This window comes from Callorhinus ursinus, unplaced genomic scaffold, assembly GCF_003265705.2.
Source record: "Callorhinus ursinus isolate GAN/ISIS: 27379988/994484 unplaced genomic scaffold, GSC_fseal_2.0 scaffold107, whole genome shotgun sequence".
NCBI lineage: Eukaryota > Metazoa > Chordata > Mammalia > Carnivora > Otariidae > Callorhinus > Callorhinus ursinus.
The window spans coordinates 1,398,446-1,425,488 of record NW_027397169.1 but is presented as its reverse complement, the minus strand read 5'-3'; the positions used below and the strand labels follow the sequence as shown (position 1 = coordinate 1,425,488).

The window sequence follows — 27,043 nt, the reverse complement described above, 5'->3', positions numbered from 1 at the left end:
GGGAGGGGGTGGCTGGGTGATAGACCTTGGGGAGGGTATGTGCTATGGTGAGCACTGTGAATTGTGCAAGACTGTTGAATCACAGATCTGTACCTCTGAAACAAATAATGCAAGATATGTTAAGAAAAAAAAAAGAAGAAGATAGCAGGAGGGGAAGAATGAAGGGGAGTAAGTCAGAGGGGGAGACAAACCATGAGAGACGATGGACTCTGAAAAACAAACTGAGGGTTCTAGAGGGGAGGGGGGTGGGGGGATGGGTTAGCCTGGTGATGGGTATTAAAGAGGGCACATTCTGCATGGAGCCCTGGGTGTTATGCACAAACAATGAATCATGGAACCCTACATCAAAAACTAATGATGTAATGTATGGTGATTAACATAACAATAAAAATTATTTAAAAAAAAAGAAAAGAAAGAGGATGGTAAGGCAGCGAGTGAGGGAGAAGGCAGGACAGTTTCGGGGGGTAGTGAGGACAAACTTCTCTGAGGAAGTAACATCCGAGTGGAGGCTGGAGGGATGGGAAGGAGCCAGTTAGAGGGAAGAGCATGTGCAAAGGGCCTGTGGTGGGCAAAGCCTTCACGTGTGCAAGTTCCAGCACAGAGTCCAGTGCAGTAGAGCAGAGCAGAGACAGGAGAAGACCCAGAGGTGGCTGGAGGCAGACCCGAGGGCTGTGAAGGTCATGGTGGGGAATTCAGATTTTACTCCGGCTGCAGTGGGAGGGCATTGGAGGGCTTTGAACAGGTGTGCTGTAGGGAACGATTTAGAGAGAGTAAGAAGGCAAGCAGGGAGCCCAGTGAGCAGGGCGCTGTCACTGTCCGGGTGAAAAAAAATATTCAGACAGGCCTCAGTTCAGCACCACACTCTGCCGATTGCAGTTTTAAAATTTTAAGCTAATTTTTGAAAACTTTCTGTTGACGTATGATCCCCACCCAGTGAAGTGCACACAATGCCCTCCTCATAAGTGTATGACTCAGTGGATGTTTACATATGCGTAACCCTGTCCAGCTCAAGGTATAGAACATTCCTTTCCTCTAGAACATGGTGTTTCAGCCTCCGAAGTGTTGACGTTTGGGCAAGGCAGTTTTTCGTTGTGAGGGGCTGTATTGTGCATTTGAGGATGTTGACATTGACCCCAGCCACTGTCCTCTAGATTTCAGTAGCACCCACACCTCTCTGTTTTTTTTTTCTTTTTTTCTGGAAGTTTTTACCTTTTTTACCTCCAGCAGCCACGAATCTGTTCTCTGTATTAATGAGTATGGTTTCTTTAAATTCCACGTGTAAGTGGGATCACACAGTATTTGTTTTTCTCTGTCTGGCTTATTTCACTTAGGACAATGCCTTCAAGTTTCATCCAAGTTTTTGCAAAAGGCAGGATTTCCTTCTTTTTCACAGCAGAATGCTACTCCATTGTTTATCTCTACCACGTTTTCTTTTTCCATTCCTCCACCGATGGGCATTTAGGTTCTTCCAGGTCTTGGTGATTGTAAATAATGTTGCAGTGAACATGAGGCTGCAGATACCTCCTTGAGATCCTGTTTTTATTTCCTTTGAATATATACCCAGAGGTGGGTTGATTGCTGGATCACACAAGAACTCTATTTTAAATTTTTTGAGGAACTGCCATACTGTTTTGTCTTGAAGTTTTTATTTTAATCCCAGCAGTTAACATGCAGTGTTATATTAGTTTCAGGTGTACGATATGTTGATTCAACACTTTCATACATCACCCAGTGCTCATCACGACAAGTGCCCTCCTTCATCCCCATCACCTGTTTCCTCCAACCCCCTACCACTTTCCCTCTGGTAACTAGCAATTCGTTCTCTGTTGTAAAGAGCCTCTTCCTTGATTTGTCTCTTTCTCTCTTATTTTTTTCCCTTTTGCTTGTTCTGTTTCTTAAATTCCACAGAGGAGTGAGATCATATGGTATTTGTCTTTCTCTGACTTATTTCACTTAGAATTATACTCTCTAGCTCCATCTGTGTCATTGCAAATGGCAAGATTTCGTTTCTTTTTGATGGCTGAGTAATATTCCATCATATATATATATATGATACCACATCTTTATCTGTTCATATGTTGATGGACTGGCATGCTTCCATCTCTTGGCTATTGTAAATAATGTTGCAATGAACATAGGGGGTGCATATTTTCCCTTTGATTTGGAGTTCTGGCTGTTCTACAGTTCTCCATAGTGGCTGCACCAAAGCACATTCCCACCAACAGAGTGCAAGAGCTCCCTTTTCCCGACATCCTCACCAACAGTTGTTATCTCCTGTCTTTTTGGTAACAGCCATCCCAGCAGGTGTGAGGTGATATCTCATCGTGGTTGTGATTTGCATTTCCCTGATGATGATTTCCCTGATGATGAGTGTCCCTTGAACACCTTTTCACGTACCTGTTGGCCATTTGGATGTCCTCTGTGTGAATACCTCTGGTTTGATAGCCAAAGGTCTCCAGACATTGCCAAATGTCCCCTGGGTGGGAGGCATAACTGCCCCTGATTGAGAACCACTGCTCTAGAAGTTTCCCTCATGACCCTTTTCTAGGCACTATTCCCATCCCCAGAACGTTATTCCGATTTCCATCCCCATCCATGAGTCTTGCCTATTCGTGAACCTGTTGTGAATGGAAGTATACGGCGCCTCCCACTGCATGGTCTTTGTACCTCAGTCCCTTCCTCTGTGCAAGGGGTTGATGACCACCTCACCTCCTAGAGACTCCATGAGAACCCAGTGAACCGTTACAGTCATGAAGGGTGGGGCTCAGAGGATACATTGTGTAAATGCCACTTGTTAGTGCTGTGGTTTCATGTCAGCACTCTTAGCTCCTGGACCCTCTTCCTGGTTCCCTGATGCCTGGCGTACGGTACGTGGTCAGCAAACATTATCATTGTTGGACAGCCTGGCATTCTTCTGCACAGAAACTCCCTGCTCAGACATCACCTGACAGTTCCTGCTTGAACTTTCTCTACCTCTGCCTTTTTTATGACTTTTGTGTGTGTGTGTGTGTGTGTGTGTGTGTGTGTGGCGGGGGGGGGGTTCTCTCTTGGCCTAGAAACCCACTCCTTCTGCTGGTTCCGTGATGACACTGTGGGTTTCTTCTCCCACTTCTCTGAGCGTGACCCCTCTGTCTCTGCCGCTAGCTTCCTTCCCTCTTTCGGCCCAGTTGTTCTGGACCAGGAGCCAGAGGCTGTTTCACTTCTGCTCTGATTCCACCATTTTCTTCACACACCTGCAGAAGGACAGGCAGACCTCTGAGAGAGGAGAGCACCCGGAGACCCGCCCTGTCATCCCTAATTCCCAGGTGGTCCAGCTGACCTATCTTAAACACCCTCAGCGGCAGAGAGGGGACCGTGGATCCCACCCCTTCCCTGTCATTAGTGCAGGAACTGCCAAGCCGGAGCAAAGAGAGGTGAAGGTATTTATAGTTAAGATGATTAAGATTCCACAATTAAACAATAATAATATAATTATCCTAAACAATTAAGATTATTTGTAGCGGGGAGCACTCAGATCCCAGACCGGCAGTATCCAATAGGAAGGGACCTCAAGTCACGTATGAAATTGTAGATTTCCCAGTAGCCCAGTTAAGAGAGTAAAAAGACATCAGGTGCAACTAATTTTCATCAGATGTTTTATTTAACCCAATATATCCAAATATTTATCATTTTCGTAAGTATCCACTATGAAAATGACCAAGGAGATGGTTTATGTTCTTTTCCCCACACTCTGTCTTTGAAATCCAGGGTGCATTTCCAACAACAGCGCATCTCATTTCGGATGCTAGGTTTTTCACCTGAACTACTTGATCGGCATTGACGTTTCATAAAATTCCGGTCGGAGAAGGACGTGCACACACCCGAGCTGTGGTTAGCCTACTTGCAGAGTTTCCACGGACTAAATGGAGGGTTGGCTTTGTAAATTAAGATGAAACAAAATTAGAAATTGAGATCCTCAGTTGTACAAGCCACCTTTCTTTTTTTCTTTTTCGTTTTCTTTTTTTTAAAGATTTTATTTATTTATTTGACAGAGAGAGACAGAGCACAAGCAGGGGGAGCGGCAAGCAGAGGGAGAAGCAAACTCCCCCCCCCCCCCAGCAGGGAACCTGATGCAGGGCTCAATCCCAGGACCCTGGGATCATGACCTGAGCTGAAGGCAGACACTTAACTGACTGAGCCACCCAGGCGCCCCAACACTAGCCACCTTTCAAGGGCTCCAGAGCCACATGTGGCTCACCGTGGGTGGCCCCTTCAGGTGGCCTGGGCATAGAACCTGAACATTATCACACAAGGGGCTGTCCTGGGCACTCTAGGGTGTCCACCAGCATCCCTGCCCTCCCCTCTCCTGTCATGACAAAGAAAAATGACTCCAGACATCGTCCACCATCCTGTGGGGGAAGAAATCACCCCTGGATCAGAAGCACTGTTCTAGATCAAAGCTGAGTTCAAATCCTAGCTCTGCTCTGGGCTAGCTGAGCAACTTTGGGTGCCATGGAGCAACGAATAGCAGTCACCTTATAGAATGGCTGTGAGGGTAAGACCTAGCTTCAGCATGCTGGTGATGACTGGAAGCCGTGCCCACCCATAGCTAGGTATCCAGTATACAGTAGCTGTGATCACCCAGTGTGAACCTGAACCCACTTACCCCCGTGTGCTCCCTGGAGAGCAGGGCACCTCCTGGACCTGGCAGGGGTGCTTGTTGTCACGTTCTAGGGCAAGAAAATTTGAGTTGCTTTTTAAAAAATATTTTATTTATTTATTTGCCAAAGAGAGAGAGAGAGAGAGAGCACAAGCAAGGGGAGGGGCAGGCAGAGGGAGAAGCAGGCTCCCCGCTGAGCAAGGAGCCCGATGTAGGACTCGATCCCAGGACGCTGGGATCATGACCTGAGCCGAAGGCAGACACTTAATAGACTGAGATGCCCAGGCGCCCTGAAAATTTGAATTGCTTAAATGAGAAGGGTTTGGGGAATCCAGGGGTCTGGGGTGTGGTCCCAGCTGTGTCACTAATCTGATGCTTTGGGGTGCCCTGTTTCCCCCTCTGTGAGGTGGGGGGAGTGCATACGGTGATCACCGTCCAACAGGACCCACCAGCTCAGCCTCTGTTTCTCCAGGATTGTTTTCTTAAAGAAGGGAAGGGGTGCCTCAGAGTAGAGAAATCTGAGTGGGTGTTGGGACAAGGGCCAGACCGCATCTCCCCCTTCCCGCTGCCTCCAGTCTTTGCTAACCCTGTGTCTTTTCTCTGGACCACTCCCTTCCCCTCTCTCGACCTTGCCTGGCCCAGCTGATCCAGCTTAACCTTCAGGTCTTGGTGTATGTGGCACTTCCTTCAGGAAGACTTCCCTGATTCCCTGCCCCCTCCCGGTCTGAGATGGGTGTCTCCTCTCAACCTCTATGTTTCTGCCACTCCAGCTTGATCACCTGTGTTTTGTTTGTTGTCCATCTTCGGCCAGGCTGCATGCCCAGAGCAGAGCTGGGGCTCGGGGTGCATCTGTCCTAGGAGTGTGTGAATGGGAGCAGGGCGAGAAGACAGGAGATTGGGTTAGCAGGAAGTTACACTGAGCGTGGAAGGACCTGGGGGTTTCTGACAAGCTTGCCTTGACCCCGGGTTCATGGAGTTTGGCTCTGGATATACGATGCAGGAGAGGGGCGCCTGGATGGCTCAGATGGTTAAGCGTCTGCCTTCTGCTTAGGTCACGGTCTCCAGGTCCTGGGATGGAGTCCTGCTTCCAGCTCCCTGCTCAGCGGGGAGTCTGCTTCTCCCTCGGCCGCTCCCCCTGCTTGTTCTCTCTCTCGCCCTCTCTCAAATGAATAAATAAAAAATCTTTTAAAAAAAAGATGCTGGAGAGGTGTGAGGCCCTGTAGGGCGTCCACTGCCCCCCAGCTTCACACCGGGCTCCTGCAGGTGCCTTCTCCTGGAGGTGAAGATAAACCCACCTGTCAGGCTGTTAGAGGCTTGAGGGGTGGGGCGGGTGGGTGGGAGGGGTGGGGGCTCCCAAGTGCAAGACAAAGGAGGAGTGGGGGCTGTCACTGAGGAGTGTGGCACCTAAGGAGGATTGTTCTGGCCATCTGCACTGGGCGGGTGACAGGGGAGATGAACTTTCTGTTGTATAGCCCAAGCCCGGGGTGATAAGAAGCCTGTGGAAGCTGCAGTTTTCAAGGAGGAGGCAGGATCCCAAATCCGCTCCTGCACCCCTTGCCAGCCCCTCATGCCCCTCTCTGCCCCTGGCAGGGACGGCTGAAGGGTTTGGCTTAGGAATGAGGGATTGCAGACCCCAGGAGCGCCATGTGGGGCGGGGCGGGGGGAGGGGGGCTGGGAGGGATGAGGTGGAAAGGTACAACAGGCCCAGCGCTCGGCTCCCCCCGGCAGCCGGGCAGTCCCCACCTGGGAATGCAGTCTCCTGTCCACTCCCGCACATTCCAAAACGCCCAGAGCCAGACGTGCCTCCCCCAGGGAGGGTCCACCCAGCTCCAGTCTGGTGGTGCCAGCCCCTGAGCAGGAAGGCGTCCGGTACAGGTCAGGGGCTTCAGAGAATGGGACGGGTCCCTGCCCTGGGTCCCTGTCCTCCCTTCAGCCCAGATGGACCCACGGGGGTCTCTCGGTTTGACACCCCCGGGAGCCAGGCTTGGCTGGGGGGTGGCTGTCCCCTCCCGCCCCTCCTCACAGAGGGTATCGGTTTGCAGGTGTTAGTCACTACAGGGGCATGAGAAATGCCGGCTGACCTTTGCCGGCAGCGAACCACTGCTTCCTCCAAGGCAGGCCCTGCCCCTCTAGGGAAGCTCAGCAAGGCGTGTCCTCACCACCCTCCCAGGAGCCAGGGCCCCGCTGGGCTGGGTTCAGTCACCGGGACTCGTGCAGGGGGTGAGGAGCACAGCCCCGGGCGGCCAGGCAGGAGCATGGGCTGGGAGGGCCCCGGATACCCGGGCCGCCAGCGCGGGCACCTGCTACCTCTGGCTCTGAGCCTCCTCCTCATCTGTGGGCCAGGTAAGTGGGGCTGGGCTGGGGCCAGTCGAGGAGAGGGACAGAGGGACAAGTGCCTCAGGCTTCCCCAGCCCCCACGGGCACCCAGGAGGTCTTCAGCTTTCTGGCAAAGTCCGAGGCCACTGCTGGCCTGATGAGGCTGCGTCTTCCCAATTGCCAGGCAAATTCACAACACCGCTGCGCCATGAAGGAACTATCCGCCGGGATCGTTCATTCCTTCCTGCGGGGCTTCCTCACCGCCTTGGGGTTGTTTCCCTTGACACCTCTGCTCCCAGCACCTGTGCCTAGCTCTCGGGTGGGAAATGAGCCCGTCACAGTGCCGGGCTTCCAGGAGCTCCTGGCCGGCAGGCCAGGCGGGCGGCCACCCGCTCACAAGGGGCGCGAGGCTGAGCAGGAGCACCGACAGCCGGGAGTCTGCCCAAACAGTGGGCTGGCCTTGGGGTTGGCAGGGATTTCTTCAGGCAGGATCGGTGGAAGAGAGGGAAGGGCCGTCCAGGCAGGGAGATCTGTGTGCGCAGGGTTAGTGTGTCTGGGTTAGGTCAGTGTGATGTGAGCGTATTTGGGCTGCACCATAGGGGAAGCCACAGGGGAGGGGTGGAAACCGAAAGGCAGCCTGTGAGGTTTAGGGGAGGTGTGTTCTTAGATCCCAAAGGGGACTTTGCGGGCCTGTTGGTCATTTGGGGGGGATTTGCTTGGACCTCGTTGCCTAGAGGAAACCCACCGGCCTTAGGGAGAGGCAGGGGTCCAGCTCAATGTGTTTGCATGCTGTGGGGAGAGACCAGACTCTCTCCTGTACAGAGAGAAGGTCCACGATTCCCTACCTGTGGCTCCTGGGCTGTCCAGCCCCCTGGACTATTTTACTCCAGTCTGGGCTCTCTAGCCAAACCTCTTGGGGTATGCAAGACATAAGGGAGACTTGGAGAAGGGGGCATCTACCATCTGCCAGGTGCTTAAGTACTTGTTCCTTTACTCGTCCCAGGAGAAAGGACTATCCTCAATGTTTCGCTGGGAAACGGAGGCCACCAAGGGCAGTTGAGAGGGGCTTCCCCCTCGTGGAAGGGCATGAGACCCTGGACAGTGGCAGCCTGGGAGCCGCCCTGCCCTTTCCTCACCCAGGCCAGGCTGCAGCTCCCAGAGCAGGTGGGGAAGGCTCCCCAGCCCCCCAGCCCTGAGTCACGGAGGCCCAGCTCTGGCCCCGGGAAGAGCTTTGTGGTTAGATGTCATTTTGAGGCATCCACACAATGATCTGAATAGTGGGCGGCTTTGTACGGGTTGGGACAACCCCACTACCTCCGATCCAATGGAGCGTGTCCCCCTGAGTTGTCCCCAAGCACGTAGCCACAAACAGAGGCTTGTTTAACAACTTTTGTCCCCGAAGCTCACTCCCAAGTCCGAAGCCAGGGTGCTGTTCGAGCAGGGTAAACTCCTGCCCCTGTCCCGGGGAGTGCTGGTCTCCTGTACACCCCTCCCCACCGCCCCGTCATTTCCATAGTACCTGGAACACCTCTCAGGGCAGGGATTCCCCTGGAATCAATCCAGACACCCTCCAGGACTTTTGACTGAAATGCTGGACAAGTCTCCCTTAATCCCTGGCAGAGATGAAAAGAAATCTAAATCTAGCCCTCACAGGCTGTGTGTTCTTGGGCCAGACATTTAACCTTTCTGAGCTTCCATCTCCCCCAAGAGTAATTCTTTAAAACATTCCAGAGTTGGGGGAAATCCTTTCCTCACTCACCTCTCCCTCCACCTTGGACCCAATCCATGTTTTCCCGCATCTGTACCCTGTGCTCTTTCCCTCCTCGCCTTGGGGCTGAGACACTCCAAGATCCCAAAGGACCTTAGTCACCGCCATCTTGTATTGTGCGCATCCTGTGTGCCGGGGACTCATCTCTTGGAAAAGAGGAAAGATTTGTTCATGTTTCCCCTGAGCCTCAAGGAACGGTCACCTTTCTTCCCAGTTACTGGGTGGCCTCCTCGCAAAAGGAAGGTGATGGGGTCCAGGCAGGTGGGGCAGCCCTGGGTTTCTTCTTGTCCAGCCTGTCACTTGATATTCCCAGGGCTACCCCCAGGTGGGCAGTTTGAGCCGGTGAATGAGCCCTTCCCAGCTTCTGGGAGTGTCAAGGCCAGACACAGGGGCCTACACAGGGACCCACTCACTCTTGACAGTAGACTCCTGGCTGCCGATTCACCTTCTCTATCCACATCTGCATGCTGTCCTGGATGCAAATGGTGGCAATGGGTCCCAGCCTGGACCTAACCATCAGCTCTGGCACATGCACAGGCCAGTCTCCTGTTACTCAGATGTCCTCTTGGTGGGAACCAGTGCAGACAAGAAGAGGGAATTTGAGGCCGGAGTCCCATCTGGGTTCTTCATGCTGCCCTCCGCTCCTTGCCCCTGGGTGATGGGTCTTCCCCATCCTGGAGTCTAAGTGGTTCCCTATATTCGGATGAGAAAGAAGCAACACAGAAAGCAGTTAACAATACCCACACTGTTGCCCGAGAGCCTGGGTACAAATCCCACCTCTGCCACTTCCTGGATAAGTGAGATAACCTCTTTAAGCCTCCAGGTTCTCATCTATAATGTGAGAACAAATGTGTGATCGAGTAGTTGTGAAATCTAGATTAAATTAAAAAATACCTCCAAAATAGTGGTTCTCAACTCGGTGTGATTTTTGCCCTCTGGGGGACACTGGCGGTGTCTGGAGAGATTTTTGGTTGTCACAACCAGGAGGGCAGGGGCTACTGACATCTGGTGGGGAGAGGCCAGGGATGATGCTAAACATCCTGTCTTTGCTTCTTCCAAAGCATCTTTTTTGCAAGAAGGCTGCCGTCCTCTGTGCCGGGATCCTTGCCCTGGGGGCTGTGTCTTCTTGGGAATACTGGTCTTATCTCTGTCAGGACCTCTGGGAACATTTACACCAGTCTCTGGCTTCTGAGACATGCCCCCGAGACCTCTCTGTGCTCCACCTGCATCCATCTTTTAACTGCTTACAAGATGGTAACCTGACCTACTCGGTCGTAAAAGTTCCTTTTGTGTTCTAGCGAGTTTTCACAATCCTGACCCTTACCTGTTTTGAGATTTCACTCCTTACCAGTTGGAGGACAGAAAGTCAGTGCGTAACCTCGGCTTTGGACTCTAAACCAGAACCTTCTCAGAAAGAATTCTGCGTTCAGGGAAAGAGTGGCCTGATGTATGTCCCATGGCTCCTTGTATCTTCCATTGCCTCCTACAGAGACCATCCTGCCAAGATCAACGGAAAGAGGGGGTGGAGGGGTAGCTGGTGACACTCTGGTCCTGGAGGGAGCTGTCTACCTTGGATATGAGGAAAAAAATGATCTTGGTTATATTACCTCTGCATTCGGTTGTCCCAAGAAGGTAGAATTCTATGATGCCAGGGAGTTTGGTTGGGTGCCTTTCTATGTGTCAAATACTGTTTGCATATATTAATTCATTCAATAGTAAGAATTTTACAGGGTGATGGAGAGTCAGTGGGGCAACAGATACAAAGCGAGGACCCAGCACAGAGATCTTGAATAATTTTTTGATTTCACCATGATCACCTCTATCTCCATCAACTTCTACCCCTCTGATGGAGGTGGCAGCTTTCTGCGGGACAGATTATCTACAGATGTCTAAGGAAGCTGATGTCAGCTTTAGCTCAGCGCAAGATTTCTGTGAACAGTAGAGACTTAATATGTGAATGGGCCAGTGAATTTTACTTTCATCCCATTGCTATGACATGTATGCTCAGGTTGTACTCTCATGAGTTGAAGTCATTCGTGCTTTGATTCATTCATGCAACAAGTGGATGCAAGACACTGATATGCAGGGGAGATGCAGGTTCCAAAGGCAATTTCCACCCTTTAGAAGCTTCCGGTCTATTGCAATATGTCACCAGATAATTGAGATACAGTAGCAGTGTGGCTGAAGGGTTACACATTGGTGCTGAGAGCAGACAAGGGGACTCTCCCACGCAGGAAGGGCTCCTTTTAGGTTCTTGGATCCAATCTCCAGTGTGACACCAGGAGGGTGTTTGAGAATTCAGTTCAATTCTGACACTATCTATCTATCTATCTATCTGGAGGTAGCATCAAGATTCCTCGGGTTGAGGGCTCAGTCCTACCAGACTGCCCCCTCCCCCCACACCAGGTGCCATTTGCAAGCCCAGGCTGTTAGCTGTGCTTCTGAACAACCCGCTACAAATTGGAGGTTCCAACAACCCCCTCCAGCTCAGGATACCAAATGCAAGACCAGGTAACCATAAATTAGAGGTTTCCACAACCCCTCCTCGCAGGTTGCTAGAAAAGCTCACAGAACTCAGAGTAACATAACAGTTTTCTTACTAGGTTATTGGTTTCTTATATAAGGATATAACTCAGGAACAGCCAGATGGAAGAGACACAGAGGGCAAGGAAGGGGGAGGGGGCACCACACTCACATGTCCACATGCTCCCAACCCAGAAGCTCTCCCAGCCTGTCCTTTTGGGTTTCTATGGAGGCTTCCTGACATAGGAATGGTTAAATCATTGGCCACTGGCCATTGAACTCAACCTCTAGACACTCTCCCCCACCCCTTGAAAGTTCCAACCCTCTAATCACTTGGTTGGTATCCAACTTCCCCCCACCCCACAGGCCCCGATCCTTAGGTGTTTTCCCCAAAGCCACCTCATTAACATAACAAAAGACACCTTTATAGCTCTCTTCACTTAGGAAATTCCAAGGGGTTTTAGGAGTTCTTTGCCAAAAGCAGGAACAAAAGCCAAATGTATGCATTTCTTATTATAAATCACAATCCCACAGCTTCAAAGAAGACCTTCCGGAGGAGGAGATGATTGAGCTGTGTATTTTTAAAATTCGTATTACAGAAGAAAAAAAAGTGAGCAGTGATATTTGATGCGGAAATGTGGGGGTTTAGAGCAAAAGGTCAAGAAAGTATTCTAGAGATGTGTTCAGTGCAAAAAGGTGATTTTATTCAAGCACGGAGACAGGACCCGTGGGTGGACAGAAAGAGCCGCAGTGGGATCGTGAGGGTTGGCTGATTATATACTTTCAAGTTGGGAGGGGGTTAGGCAGAGCATTAGTCTCTAAGGTTTTCAGGACCTTGAGGGGTCATTTACTACTGTCTAGTACAACCTTAGTCCTGAGACCCTTCAGAGGTCTATCAGGGGGCCATATGCTTGGAGGGTGATTGCTAACATGTATCTTGGGGGTAGAGATGGAGTTTCCAAAGGAACTTTTATATGTTCGAGACTAACAGGGTCCTGGAGTTCGGGCTAATGTTAAGCTAAGACGGCCTTTTGCCCTTTGCAAAGTATTAACACAGAGGCAGCTGGGTTCCTAGAGGAAGGTCACTCTGCCTGTTTCAAGGATTTGTCAAGGGGCTGTAAGTTGTAAGGAAATTTTTTTTAATGTTTACATTTATGTACATATTTAATGTTTACAGCCTCTCTCACATTAAAGATAAAAATAATCAAACTTCTATCACAATTTAAAAATAAAGTAATATACTAATCAACAACAACAAATGCAGACTAACAAAAACATTCACTAAGACACTAAAATGATTTTTAAATAAACTAAGAAAAATCAAATGTTGAATTACTGTCGTGTATCTTTCACAATACAGTTATAAATTAGAAACTCCAGGAGTTTGCCCCCAAACAGAACCTTAATCCTAGTTTGAGCAGGAGTATCAATTACTAATATACAGCACCTAAAGGACATAATTGTATTTAATAATGATCTTTTTTTAATTATCGCAATACCTTTTTAATTTTTAAATTCAATTTAATTAACATATAGTATATTACTAGTTTCAGAGATAGAACTTAGTGACTTACCAGTTGCGTATAACCCCCAGTGCTCATCACAAAAAGTGCCCTCCTTAATGCCCATCACCCAGTGGCCCCATCTCCCCACCCACCTCCCCTCCAGCAACCCTCAGTTTGTTTCCTAGAGCTAAGAGTCTCTTATGGTTTGTCTCCCTCTCTGATTTCATCTTGTTCTATTTTTTTTCCTTCTTTTCTCCTATGATTCTCTGTTTTTTTTCTTAAATTCCACATATTAGTGAGATCATATGATAATTGTCTTTGTCTGACTGCCTTCTAAGTTGTAAGGAAACTTATTTTTTTTCCTTCTGTCTCTGTTCCCCACACCAATATTTATTTTCCTTCTCAGACTTTCCTGCAAATCCCAGTGGAATGGATGTGTGCACACTGTAGAACACTTAGGAAATTCAGTGAGGACAAAAGAATGAATACACTAGCTTGAACTGAATCTTGAGTGATGAATAGGTATTAATTTGTGAAAGACGAGAGTGTTAACTGTGGACAGAGGGAAAGAGGAGTGCAGAATTATGATTTGTTTGGCTGGGGAACTGCAAGGATGTCGCTATGATTATAGAAGGTGACGGGAAGGATGTTGTGGGAGGTACAGTAGGGACAAGTTTTTTGGACCTCAACCTTCTTGACCTTTGGGGTCCAGTATTCTTTGCTGGGCGGGCTGGTCTGAGCCGCTGGGGTTTGTAGCAGCATCCCTGAACTACGCCACTAGGTGGCAGCAGAGCACCGCTTATTGTAAAAACCCAAAAAGGTATAGCCTTTACCCAGTCCTTGGGGCCACAGCACTGAATGCACAGGGACACACACAGGCACCAGTTCGAGATGTGAGGTTCCCGCAGGTGTGACCACGGTGAACAAAAGTGCCCTTTTACTTCCCCAGCTGAGACCACGACCAGAACCTCTGCTCCTGCAGAGAGAACAGTCTGACTGTCACCTCGGCCTCCAGCCCTGACAGCAGGGAGACAGGTGATGCTCAGGGGTCCTCCCCCCAGCCAGGGCACAGCACCAGCACCGCTGCCCTGGAGAGTACTGAGCACCCCATGGCACCCTTTCCCAGCACCCCAACAGCCACGGCACAGACCCAGGCAGGCTTGGTTCAGTCTGCTGGTGAACCCCAGCACACGCAGTGGACAGAGACAAATCCTGGAGTGGCATCAAACGTCACGGAAACAGCTGGGAGCCCTTCTACTGTGGAAGTCCCTGGGCTCACCACTCCGAAGAGGAGTCCTCCCGAAGGAACTTCACCCGTGGAAGCCAGACGTGGCCCTCTCACCCATCGGTGGACTGTCCCCACCGGGGTCATGGTGACAGAAAGCAGAAGCACAGGGAGTAGACTGGCCACAACCGGCGCCCCTGAAAGAGCCACTTCATCTGAGACACCCGCAGGTGTGAGTCAGACCAGGAAAAGTGCCCCCGTCACCTCTCCAGCTGAGACGGGGACAGCCGCTAGTTCAAGTACTCCAGGAGGCACACTCATCACCTGAGATGCTTTCTCCTACCTATCCTGAGACCTCATCTAGGGAGACCCCAGATTCCAGGGAGCTGACGAGCGCAGGACTGACTCCGTCCGACACTGGAAGTCGTTTGGCCTCCCCCGAGCCCGGTTCTGAGGGAGACAGCACGCTAACCTCCCGTGGGCCCCTCCTGTCACCTGCTTCGGATCTGGGTGATCAAGGGTCAGGCTCCAGCACATTCTCAGTGCAGAGAGTTACCTCTTCTCTGACCACAGGGACCCCTGGGACCACAGAAAGAACAGAGCCCAGCTCAGCTGTCCCTTTCCCCATGACACCAAGAAATACAACAGCAAGTGTTACAAGAGTCACAAGTCCGACCTCTGCCCTGGCCCGTCCCTCTCCCTCGGGGGCAGGGACAGCGGGGAGGGTGCTCGCCCTCAGCACCTCCCCTGAAGCCCCAGACACACCCAGCACCCCCAAAGCCAGGACTCTGGCTTCGGAACAGTCAGGGGGCCCCACAGCCCTCAGGATCACTAGCGTTTCCAGAATTCTCCATCGCCCTCCTCGGCCTCGGAAGAGACCGGCGCAGACTCAGTGGGCCCTGAGTTTCCTGCAGCTTCCCGGTCATCTCGGACCTCCGCCTTTACTTCCACGACAGGGAGGTCACAGACCCACGCGAGCGCGGTTAATTATCCCACTGCCCTTCGCAACGGCGGCTGGCCAGACACCAGTCCCAAGTTTGAGACAAAGTCCCCTTCAGCCCCAAGCGCCGTTCCAGCCGCGGCCACTCCTCCTGCTGCTACTGGTGTGGTTCCTACATCCAGCTCCCTAAACACCGGCTCCATGGAAGGAATGTCTCCAAGGGAACCTCCCACGGCCACACTCACGACACACAACACGAAAGGCCCAGCCGCTGTTGGTGCCCCGGCTTCCAGCAGGGTACAACCCGCAAGGGGAGAGGGCGGCGACCAGAAGTTGAGAACTACCCGCCTGCCCCCTGGAAGCACATCCCCATCGGAGACATCCACGGATGCAGCCCTGGCCATGGACAGGGTCCCAGTCTCAGCAACCGCGTCTCCGTCCACAGCTGCTGCAGGCGCCGCGGGGAGGACAAGCCACTCGCTTGGCATGTTGTCTGATGCCCTCCATCCTGTGCCCTCTGGAGGGATGACGGTTTCTGGCAATGAAACCAGCCCACCTCTGACTCCAGAAACAATTCACTCACCTCCGGAGCCCAGCTCTACGAGAAGTCACTGGCGCAGGCTTCCAGCCTCATCTCCTGCTCCTGCTGCCAAAGTCGCAGTGACCACCATGTTTGTAGCCCAGGGAGTCTCCACAGGCGTGCTAGCGGGCACAACTGAGACTGGTACATGGGACCTGCCCAACTTACCTTCTACGACGTCCTCATCACCCAGGAAGACCCCAGCCAGTGCCGATACAGGGAAAAGCCTGGGTACGTCAGCCCCATCAGTGAGGCTGTCAGAAGAGAGAGTCCCTACCTTCAGCATCCACCCAGAATCAATGGGCTCATCCGGCTTCGGCTCCAGAATACACACCTGTTCAGAGAGTCCCAGCACAGTGATGAAAACTGGCTCTGACCCACCCCTCACCTCCCCCTCCGTGAAGGCCACCACTGCTGTATCAATAGCAAAAATGGACATTAAGGAAATGTCTGACTCTTCTGGATCACCCCCTGAGATGTCCGTTCCCGGAAAGACCAGTACCAGGGGTACCACATACGTCACCCCTCCGGATCCCACAGAGACACGTTCGGCTCAGGTCTCCTCATCCCGCCCAGTGAAGGAGCTCAGAGCCATGGACACCTATGCAAGAACAGAGTCCACCCACCCAGCTACTCACCCTGAAAGCCCTAAAATCCCAAGGACACCCGGTCCCGCTAGCCCAGCCACAAGACCATGCACCAGCACAGGCAGAGTTGAACACTCCACTGAATCCCAGGGCACAGATCGGGCAGAAAAATCCCCTGGATTTGGGACACAGTCAACGCCAGGACCAGTGTCTGCAGCAGCCTCTGCCTCCTCTGGAAACAGAACATGGGAACTGACCTCTGATGCCTCAGGTGAGTCCTTGACCCCGACAACCAGTAAGGAGAACACAGTCACTTCTTGGCTGTGGGCTCTCACTTCGTCTCTCCCCGTGGCCACGTGGCTGAGTACCAGCTCAACAGAGGACATGGCCTCAACTGCCCCTGACGTCTCACGTCCAAGTTCATCCGAGACAACGTTTGCTACATCTACACCTGTACCTTCTCATGAACTTTCAAGTCCGGGAGTAGACACCAGTGCTTTCCAAAAAAAAAGATTTGACCACCGTGGGCCAGCACCTAGGAGGGGGCACAGCCACAGCCTCCTACCAACTCACCATGGACCCAGAACCAAGTGCATCCACCTCATTCATTGATTCAACCTCAGACGCTACAACCAGAGGTATCACAGCCTGGGGGACAAGAAGCAGCACCGATGTGTCTGCATCCAGACTTCCAGTCCCCCCCAGCCCAGAAGCCGGGCAGAGCTCATCTCCACCCCTCCGCATTACTCCTCCATCGACAAAGCCCATGTCCCCAGCAGCACTCACCGCTTTGACATCCAAGAAAGGACTCACACCATCAGAGGCAGCAAGACCGGTCAGCGCCATGTCTCAAGATGAGACAAGCTCACCCCCACAGTGGTCTACAGAGGCTCCTTGTCTCACTACCAGCTCTGCGGAAACCAGCAGAGGGGTGACTCAGACATCTGACCATGGAAAAACCACCGTCGATCTGGGAACAAGTTTAGTTGCCAAAGGGAGCAATCCATCTCTGTCTTTAATTCCAAGCACTCCCGGAAGGCAAAGCGGCCCCTCGTCAGAATCATCAGTGACCGTAAGGAGAGTTGGGCCACGATCCTCTTCTTCAACCTCTGATGTGTCCCCCGAGGGGACCACTGCATTGGGCATTCCCCCCACAATGGGGGAAACTGCTTCCTCCCGGGCCTCTGTACTGCTGGGCACGAGATCGTCCCCGTCTCCCCCGGTGGCCACATCTTCCGTGGGCACTGGGGACGATGGGGGGGGACGAGCTCTACCATGCCACAGTCCAGCTCATCCTCCGGAGGGGGGATAAATTCCTCTATTTACACATCCCCCACCATTAGCAACAGTCCTGATTCTTCTGATCTGTCCACCACAGCAGTGACCAGGGCCTCTCCCTTAGATCCCACTGCCTCAAACTGGGTCTCTTCCTCAGCATTTACCAACATTCTGGCACAGACCAGCCACACTTCTTCCAAGACTAGAAACCCAGGGCTAGAGCACAGCAGCCTGGGAGTGGAGACTGACCTGGCCAGAATCTCATCAGGAGCATTAATCTCTTCTGAAGCCGAGACAGAGCCCCGCCAGACATCCCCCTCTGCACTGTCAGAGGCCCTACCCCACAGAGGTGAGGCTTCTGGGTCAGGAAGCGGCTGTTCCTCATCCTGACAGCTTGCCCCCACTCATGAGTAAGGACCCGCTGCCTCTGCCTTCTTGGAAATGGGTTTGTTTTCCTTGGTTTGTCATTGAAGATGGTAAGAAATCCCCTCCCCTCTTTTGACAGGCTGTTTTACTTGTATCGCTTCAGGATTCTGGCTGCAGGGAAATGTCCAGTTGGCCAAGATGGCCACCACAGCTCCCTGTTATCTGGTTTTCTAGATCACTGTGGAAGTCGCCTGCATATACCCAGAGTGTGGGATTGCTCATCCATATTGTGCTTTGTTTTTTTTTAAATTTTATTATGTTATGTTAGTCACCATATATCATTAGTTTTTGATGTAGTGCTTTGTAGCCATTCCTGATGAATATCACATTTTTTTTTAAAAAGATGTATTTATTTATTTGAGAGAGAGTGCTCATGAGTGGAGGGAGGGGCAGAGGGGGAGAAAGAGAGACAAGCATACGCTGCACTCAGCATAGAGCCTGACATGGGGCTTGACCTCACAACTCCGAGATCAGGACCCTGAGATCATGACCTGAGCTGAAACCAAGAGTCGGACACTTAACCGACTGCACCACCCAGGCGCCCCATGCGTATCACATTTTTTAAAAACTTTTTTTCTATTGAGGTAAAATATACAGTTCAGTGGCATTAAGCACATTCACATGGCTCTGCAACTGTCCCCGCCATCCGTCTCCAGAACTTTTATATCTTCCCAAACTGAAACTCCATTCTCATTAATCACTAACTCTTCATTTTCCCCTTCTCCTTGCTTCTGAAATCACCATTCTATTTCTGTCCTCTATGAACTTGACCATCCTAGGGACCTCATATAAGTGGAATCATGTACTATTTGCCCTTTTGTGTCTGGCTTATTTCACTTAGTGTGATATTTTCAAGGTTCATCCATGTTGTAGCAGGTGTCAGAGTTTCCTTCCTTTTTAAGGCTGAATAATATCCCATTGTGGATATATACCACCTTTTGTTTATTCATATACGATGGACATTTGGGTTGTCTCCTCCTTCTGTCTATCGGGAATCACCGATAGACAAAATGTTGCTATGAACATTAGTGTACAAATATCTGTTTGAGTCCTTTTAATGCTTTGGGGAAAATATCTAGTAGTGGAATTGCTACACAATGTGGTAGAATACTACGTTTTTATGTGTAGGTTTTGAAACTTCTCGGGGTCACCCGTTCTCACCCAGACGAGAATCAGCCCATCATGACTAAGCTTCCCTAGGTATCCCTGATTGACGATCCTTCTCAGTAAGACTGGTGGGCATAGAAGTCTGTGGCTTCTGTGTCTGTCTCATCTCCCTGAGTTGACTGATCACATCACCTTAGTTATCATTATCTATAAAGCAAACTGCTTCCCATTAGGGATCTGACAGTCTTTCCTGACACTATCTAGTATATGCCCTCCAATATGTCCTGTTAGAATATCTGGCTTAAAGTCACCTGGGCAGCCATCTGCTTCACTCATATACCTCTTTGACCAGCCCATTCTTTATAGGATAGACCAGCACTTTGATGCCCATGACCTCCAGACTTTATGTGGATTCTGTTGATGCTGGCACTAAAGAGACAAGAGAATCAATGGGTCAATTCCTGCCCATTAATACCTTACTCCATTGTGCTTGTTCATGGGCACAATTCTTGTGCAGAGTTGGCATTCAAATCACCCCGAACCTACATTCTCCTGTCTCTACTCTTTGAATAACACTTCCTTGTAAATAATCTTTGTTTCCAAAGTGTTCACATGTTGATTTTTCTCAAGTGCATTCCTTCTAAACTGACCAATATCCGTCCAACCCACCTGTCTCTCCTACAGGCACTGATGGGTCTATGATGTCCATTACTAACTTCCCCACATATGAAACTTCCTCATGGCTGAACCGTGACCCTTCAACACCTGTGACAGTGGTTGACCCTGCAGGTATGATATTATAGCTGCTGCTTAACTTTGTCTTTCTAGGAAGCATGTTTTCTGTTCTCTGGCAAACTGTGCTATTGCTAAAACTAGTCTGAGAAGTTGGTACCACCTGGATTTCTCCTAAGAATGTAGGTTTCTTGGTCCTGTTTCTTCAATACAGATCTTACGTATCTCTAAGAACACAAGAGATCATTCTGTGTTCGGGACATGTTCATTAGTGGATGGCTCTTACTGAAAGAAGTCCAAAACTATCATGATAAGAATTGATCAGGGATGGTTGATGGCTCCTGGAATGATCCTTACATGGGAAAAAAACACCATCTTGGAAGATGTGATGCCATGAGAAAGTCAACTCTGTGTCCCAGAGGTTTATCTGAAAAAGAAATGGTTCTCTCTTGTCAGGAAGAAGTGATAGAGGTTTAGAGACTGACCTATTTTATAATCTAATTTTCCTTGCACTTAGTTTCTCTTTAAAAGCCGAACAGGAGTTTCCAAAATGGAAAATAATAAGAGAGTATAGATGCTAAATTATGGCCTAATTTCTTAGAAATAATATTCAGTGGTCAGGGGTTTCAGATGGGGGAACAGGGACCACGGGCAGGGGTGAATAAGGCCAAATATGGGGAAGGAGAAGTACGTGTAGAAAAGGAGGGACAGACTCTCCCTCAGGTGGTCAGAAACAGATTTGTTAAATGGTCTCTCAGGACAAGCTCAAAAGATATTAATCTGATAATCATGGAAACCTCACCACAATCACTAATACTTCCTAAAATCATGAGTACACTTTTTAGCAACGGAGGGCTGGGGGGACAACTGTGCTGTATCACGTCACAATTTCTCCTGATGGCCAGCAGATGTTTGCTGAGACTTCAGGAGTAGATCAGACTGCCAACACTATATGCTTCCATTACTTCTGAAAAGCCAAGCACACAGCCTTATGTAAATGAGCAAGAAAGGGTTCTTGCTTCTCTGACTGACCCTGCAACTACCTTGATCTTGAAAACCAGTGAATACCCATCAGCAGCAACTATCACCAGGTCAACCGCTCAGAGGGATACAAGTTCCCAGGAACTCATTCTGGAGCCTGAAACCATCTCTATACAGGCCTTCTCTTCAGGGTCCAGGACAGATGGGGTCAAGCATCCTTGGATGGTCAGCAGCGCAGAAGTAGCCATCGTGGGAACACCAGTCCCTAGCAGCATGGAGGGCAAGCAGAGTTCTCCTTCAACTCTCACCATGACATTTACAATGTCAGGGCACAAGTCCCCAGTAGCAATGACTCTTCCTGAAGGAAATCTGACTCTGAGTATAAGTTCCAAGGGACAGAGCTTAAAGGCTCCTACCCTACAGATGACAATGTCACCCACTTTCAGAAGTGACATACCACTGACCACTGAGATGATGGGGGTCTTGGCCAACTGATGGGTCACTCACTCACCTGAGATCACAGAAACTGGGAACAGTTCTCCAACTTGGATCAATACCTCAGCAGAGACACTAGCTGCTTCGGAGACCACCACAGACACAGAGGGAACTCATCCTTTCACAGATGTACTGGTGACCACTTCTGGGGCTGACCATGTTCTTCTGCTTCTACCCACTCAGAATCACACAAGCTCACACCACCAATGGTTACAGCCTTCACTATGGAGGCCACCAACCTTTATATTTCAGCCTCCATTTTTCCTAAGTCTGCAAGGACTGGGGCAGACTGGTTCCTCCCAATCTCTTGGACTGAGGGAGACTAGTACTTCTCAGGATTCCAGCACAGGCACAGACTCGGCATGGTTTTTCCCAAATGTTCCGTGATACTACTACTGAAATCACTGGGACTAAGTTCACTTCCTATGACTGACTACCTAGCCCAGATTTACTCAGTCAGTGGGTGACACTGACCTCCCTGGCAGAGCCAACAGCAACCATTCTCTCTCCCTCCCATGGCAGATTCTTTACACATGACCTTCAACACACCAACAAGCCCATCTAGGACTATAGCAAATAGCACTCTTACTCTGGACACCACAACCACAACCTCCTGGGAAGTGTCCTCTCTGCTGAGACTCAGGGTTTTTTACTCTCACTGATGATCACTCCTAGGAACAGAGAGTTAGAGGCTCCATCATAGACAAACCTTCTTTTGGAGAAGAGACCAAATCTCTGTCCTCCCTGGTACCTGCCTCAAGTTCAACCTCAGCTTCTTCTGTTTCCTCCAAAGCAGAGAGATCCAGAACCCCTAATTCTCCTCTACCTGCCTCAGGACTAACACCATCCACATCATCCACAAACATTCAATCCTAGAAAACCACAGCTTCCCTAGGCCCTGGCTCCCCAGAAGATTCCTTCTGGTCCCTGAGCACTGCTGTGGGAGAAGACAAGGCCCCTGAGGTGACTTCTTTGGCCAGGCCACCAAAGGCTACCACGTATGGTGTAGCTGTGACTATAGCCACTGAGGAGAGCTCCCCTGATGTAGAGACCAGCTCAGCTCCAAGTCTTGATAACTCTATCCCATTTACAAGTAAGAACCTAGTTCCTGACTTCCCTTGCTTTGGCATTCTGAGATTTGGTGGATACTATTCAATGAGGAGGAGAGAGAATTCCTTCTGAGAATGTCCTTCTGGTTCCACATATCTAGTAGAATCATTTACCTTCTCTATGTAACTAGTGACACTTTCAGCATCCTTGGGTCCAAATTCAGTTCCTTCCAGTCAGAGCCTACCTTTCCCCTCCCCAGATATAAAGTCTGCATGATGATAGTTATAAAAGAATGTTAAAGGAAAATGACAAAGTGCATAACCAAGACATAGTATTTGCATGTGCTTACTAATTTGATATAATAATCCATGGTATAATCCTGATTGTACTCATGGAGTCTAAAACATGGGAGGGAAAAATTAACCAATGGTGAATTCACATATTTATAGGTGATGGAGACAGAATATCACCAAATGCTTTTGCCTGAGACCAATCAATTCAGCAGTCTCACCATCAACAAGAAGCTCTTCTATAATTATGATGCAGGCCATCTTGTGGGTTTGATTTCATGCCAACAAGAGAATTCTTCCTTGCAATGTGCCTTCTCAGAGACAGATGAAGACATGGCTGAGCCAGTGTCTAGTGAAAGCATTTCTTGTGTATGCACATCTTGAGGGAATGCTAGGTTGACACCTCAATCCTCTTATCCTTCAGGGACTCAGGAGTCTGTGGCAACCACCACCAGGGAGCTGAGTGAGGGAATATATGGAGGCACCACGTGGTCAACAGGTGACCCTGCACCTCTGGTGACTATCCTCAGCCTGGGTATGTATGATCATCTGTGTATACTATGCTTAACACTAGTCTCTGGAGTAAAATAATTGATTGCCTAAGTCCTATGCGCTGGTACATAATCAAAACTTTCTGCTATTGTATCCAGAGGCTATTGATAATATTTTTTATTTTTAACTTATTTTATTTAAATTCAATTAGTTAACATAGGGTGTATCATCAGTTTCAGATGTAGAGTTCAGTGATTCATCAGTTGCATATAACACCCTGTGCTCATTATATCACATGCCCTCCTTAATGCCCATCACCCATTTACCCTGTCTCCCCACCAATCTCCCCTCTAACAACCAATACTTTTTATGGAGCATTTATTGATTTCTTTCTCTTTTTTTAAAGTTTTTATTTATTTATTTTAGAGACATAGAGAGTGGGGGGAGGGGCAGAGGGAGAGGGAAGAAGAGAATCCTCAAGCAGACTTCCCACTGAGCACAGAGCCTGGCACAGGGCTCGATCCCAGGACCCTGAGATCATGACCTGAGCAGAAATCAAGAATTGGATGCTTAAGCAACTGAGCCACCCAGGTGCCCCTAGATTTATTGATTTCTAATATAAATTGCTTCTCTTTAGTAATTTATATGTTCAAGAGCCAATCACTTCAGCTTTAGGAACAGATAGTGTCTCTACAAATCAGTTGACCAATTGTGAAGGGCTTTCCTAACTCAGACACCATCACTGAAGTCAGGGATTGCCATGAACAGGGAAAGGTACACTTGAGATGCTTGGTTTATTCTGTGGGACAATTCATAATTACAAGATGATTATAATACTATCCACTGTTACAATATTTAGTACACGGGCCACAGGTGAGAGATGTCCACTTCAGGTGCTTAAGTGGTTGAATACAGCTGCCCTGATTCCTGAAAGCAATCATTTGACATGTCTTTCTATGCTAGAAAGTAAAAATGTTCTGGGGCGCCTGGGTGGCTCAGTCGTTAGGCGTCTGCCTTCGGCTCAGGTCATGATCCCAGGGTCCTGGGATCGAGCCCCGCATCGGGCTCCCTGCTCTGCAGGAAGCCTGCTTCTCCCTCTCCCACTCCCCCTGCTTGTGTTCCTTCTCTCGCTGTGTCTCTCTCTGTCAAATAAATAAATAAAATCTTTAAAAAAAAAAAGTAAAAATGTCCTGCCTTTCCTGATGAGAGGTGAAAGAATATGAAAATATATAGGAAGTAAGATGCCTTGATCTACCTCTTCTCTTGACCTGTTAAAAGCAAGCCACAGAGCTTTTAATTAAAATCACAGTCTTGAAGTCTAGGGGATAAAGGCAGATGTCAGACTAAAATAGAATGATTAAAGGCTTGACAAAGGAGGAAAAACAGAGCAAAAGGTGGGAGAGTTTTCCCCTGTTCCTGGGTAGAATCTTCACCCTCCCTTAAGACATGAGATGTGGTATATAGGTCTGCATGGAGGCCACACTGATAGAGAAACATAGGATGCCAGAGGGAGCTCTGCGAGCCAGTAGACCAAGCTCATATACCCAACATTAGATACAAGGATAGGACAATGTGATTCCTGCCGTCTAGAAGAGCAGAATATGTGCAAATTTATAAGGAGAAAGGAAGGAGAATCAAAACCATAAGAACCCCTTTTTTACCTCCTTGCATACTTCCTAACTGAAGAGCTGTTTCAGTCACAGGCCTGTCCACCAGAAGCCCAGGAACATCCGAAGATATCATAAATCCAAGCTCCAAGGAGCCCAGCAGCAGCCTCAAGACCAGGACCACTGTGGGAACTTCTTTTAGGGAGACTCCAACAGAGACTACCCCCACAGACACCACGATGGGACTGGCCACCCTTCAATCCCTGACCACAGGGAGTGGCAGCACCAGACTCCTTCACTTGTCCACAGGAACTGTGGTGCCAGCAGAATCATCTACAGAAACAGTGGTAGTTACAAATAACATCTCACCCTCCCCATATCCAGTTGAAGCTCAGGCCACTATATACTCTGGGACACCAGAAGGGACAAGCCAGTCAAGAGGAACAATGTCTTTCCTCCACCGAGAGTCAACTTCCACAAGGAATGTCCAGCAAGTCAGCTCAGTCCTGACTTCTAAAACAACTGAAATGGACTTGTCCACATGGCTTGGTTCCACGGAAGGGACCACAATGGACAAGCATTTCCCTTCTAGCACATCTTCCACTGGCCTTCAGGACTCTGCGACAAGTTTAGTTATAACCCCCAAGGTAGCCACAGGCTCAGCGACAGAGAAATCTGAACTTAAAACCAAGACATGGGTCAGCAGCATGGTCGCTCCTTCCATTGCCTTCAGTAAAAGGGCAGTGACAGCTGAACAGCAGACAGGTGGATCTGTGGGGGAGGCTTACTCATCTGCTAGTCCATGGTCAAAGCGGACAGCTGGGAGTGACCCAACACTGAGTGCCTCCCCTGTGGACCCAAACACAGCTATTACCACCCCCCATTCCGATAGGTCAGAAGGCTCAGCCACTGTCAGCCTCATCAGTGTGGCAAGAGAGAAAGCTGGCTCCTTTGTACCTGCTACCTCCCCTTTCGTGGGGCCCAAGTCTGAGTTCATCACAGGATTGGAGACCACTGAAACCACATCTCCAGCTGGAGCCCTTTCTGTGACATCATCTACAGAACTAACAAGCAAGGGTGGGGCCCTTACAATGGAGGTCATCCCCTCCAGCCCCAAGGGAGCAAGGTCAGTTTCAACTGTAATGCCTAGCCCAGAGAGGAAGTCCAGGACCACAGGCAGCACCCAGGCACCAGGGACCTCTCCATGGACTGTCACAGACACAGCTGCCCACTTGTATGTCACAGGTTTGCCCAAAAACAGTTCCGCGGGGAAGATACTTTCTTCCTCAGCAGTAGCTATTGCAACAGCTGAACAACAGGCAAGTATATCTGTGGGTGAGGCTTATTCATCTGCTATCACATGGTCAGAGAAGACAACTGGGAGTGATCGGATTCATGGTGCATCCCCAGAGGCCACAGACACATTGCATCTAACCTCCATAGAACAAACCACATCACCATCTCTGACCTTTAAAAGCCAAGCCATTACCAGCTTCACCAATGCCTCAGGAGGAGTAATGAGCTCTTCACCATCTATCACATTTCCTTCAATGAGATCTAAGACTCTAGTGGCCATCCCAAGTGTAGCAACTAGTGATGCTTCCTCTATGCCTGGACAACTGTCAGAGACCTCATCTCCTGCAGAAGTGAGCGTCATGGGTGTAACCACAGCCCCCACTCCAGATGTCTCCACCACTATCACCACCATGGGAACAAACTCAGTCCTGACTACCATGTCTAACCCAGAGAGGAGAGTGAGCACCCTGGCCACGGAGACCAGCATGTCTTCCCTAGAGCCTGCTTCCACCTGGTCACCTACAACTGCTTCTACCCCAACATCAGGCCCCTGGGCTATAACAGACACAGGTTCTCCTGAAACAAGTTCTGCAATGGGCACAACTTCATCCTTAGTATCTAGCACTGAATCAGGCTCTTTATCTACTCCCCATGGTCTTGTGACCATCATTGGAACCAGCCTGCACATTCCATCTTATGCTTCAGCTAAAGAGACGAAGTCCACAAATAAGAGAACATGGAGTCCTTCAGACACAACTACATCTATGCCCATCTCAACAACTTCTGGTACTGAGACAATGAGCCCCTCACTTCCTCATGATTTAAGCACAAGTTGGACTACTGACCATCCAAATACAAAGATTGAACCCAATATCCTCCAATCCAATTCTCAGCCTGATTTTCTGCCCACTCTTGACTGGGCTACTGGGAAATTGGTGTCAACATCCACAACCACTACTTCACATCCTCAAGGGAACACATTTCAAGAAATATCTGTGGGGAACATGATCAGCCAAACTACCTCACAGCTGCCAGTCTTTGCAAAAAAAATTACAAGAGGGGTCACGAGTAATGAAATGGTAAGTCGTTCTACAAACATGTTAACAGGGAGGCCAGCACTCAAGAGCAAAGAAGCAGGACACAGTATTAACGAGATTCCTACCATAAAAGGTATAACCATGGCCACCGAAACAGTTCTCCCTGGGG

At 49.6% G+C, this 27,043-nt stretch overlaps 1 protein-coding gene across 1 annotated transcript in view; it reads left to right on the top strand.

Annotated features, from left to right (window-relative positions):
- Positions 1 to 6,651: 6,651 nt before the first annotated feature.
- The window catches only part of LOC112816497 (mucin-16-like), a 43,941-nt gene continuing 23,549 nt past the window's right edge, over positions 6,652 to 27,043 (top strand). Inside the window, exons 1-3 of the mRNA XM_073889441.1 lie at positions 6,652 to 6,982; positions 19,579 to 19,683; positions 22,867 to 22,977. Of these exons, the coding sequence (XP_073745542.1) occupies positions 6,709 to 6,982; positions 19,579 to 19,683; positions 22,867 to 22,977 (490 nt within the window). The 5' untranslated portion in view covers positions 6,652 to 6,708. The remainder of the gene's footprint in view (positions 6,983 to 19,578; positions 19,684 to 22,866; positions 22,978 to 27,043) is intronic.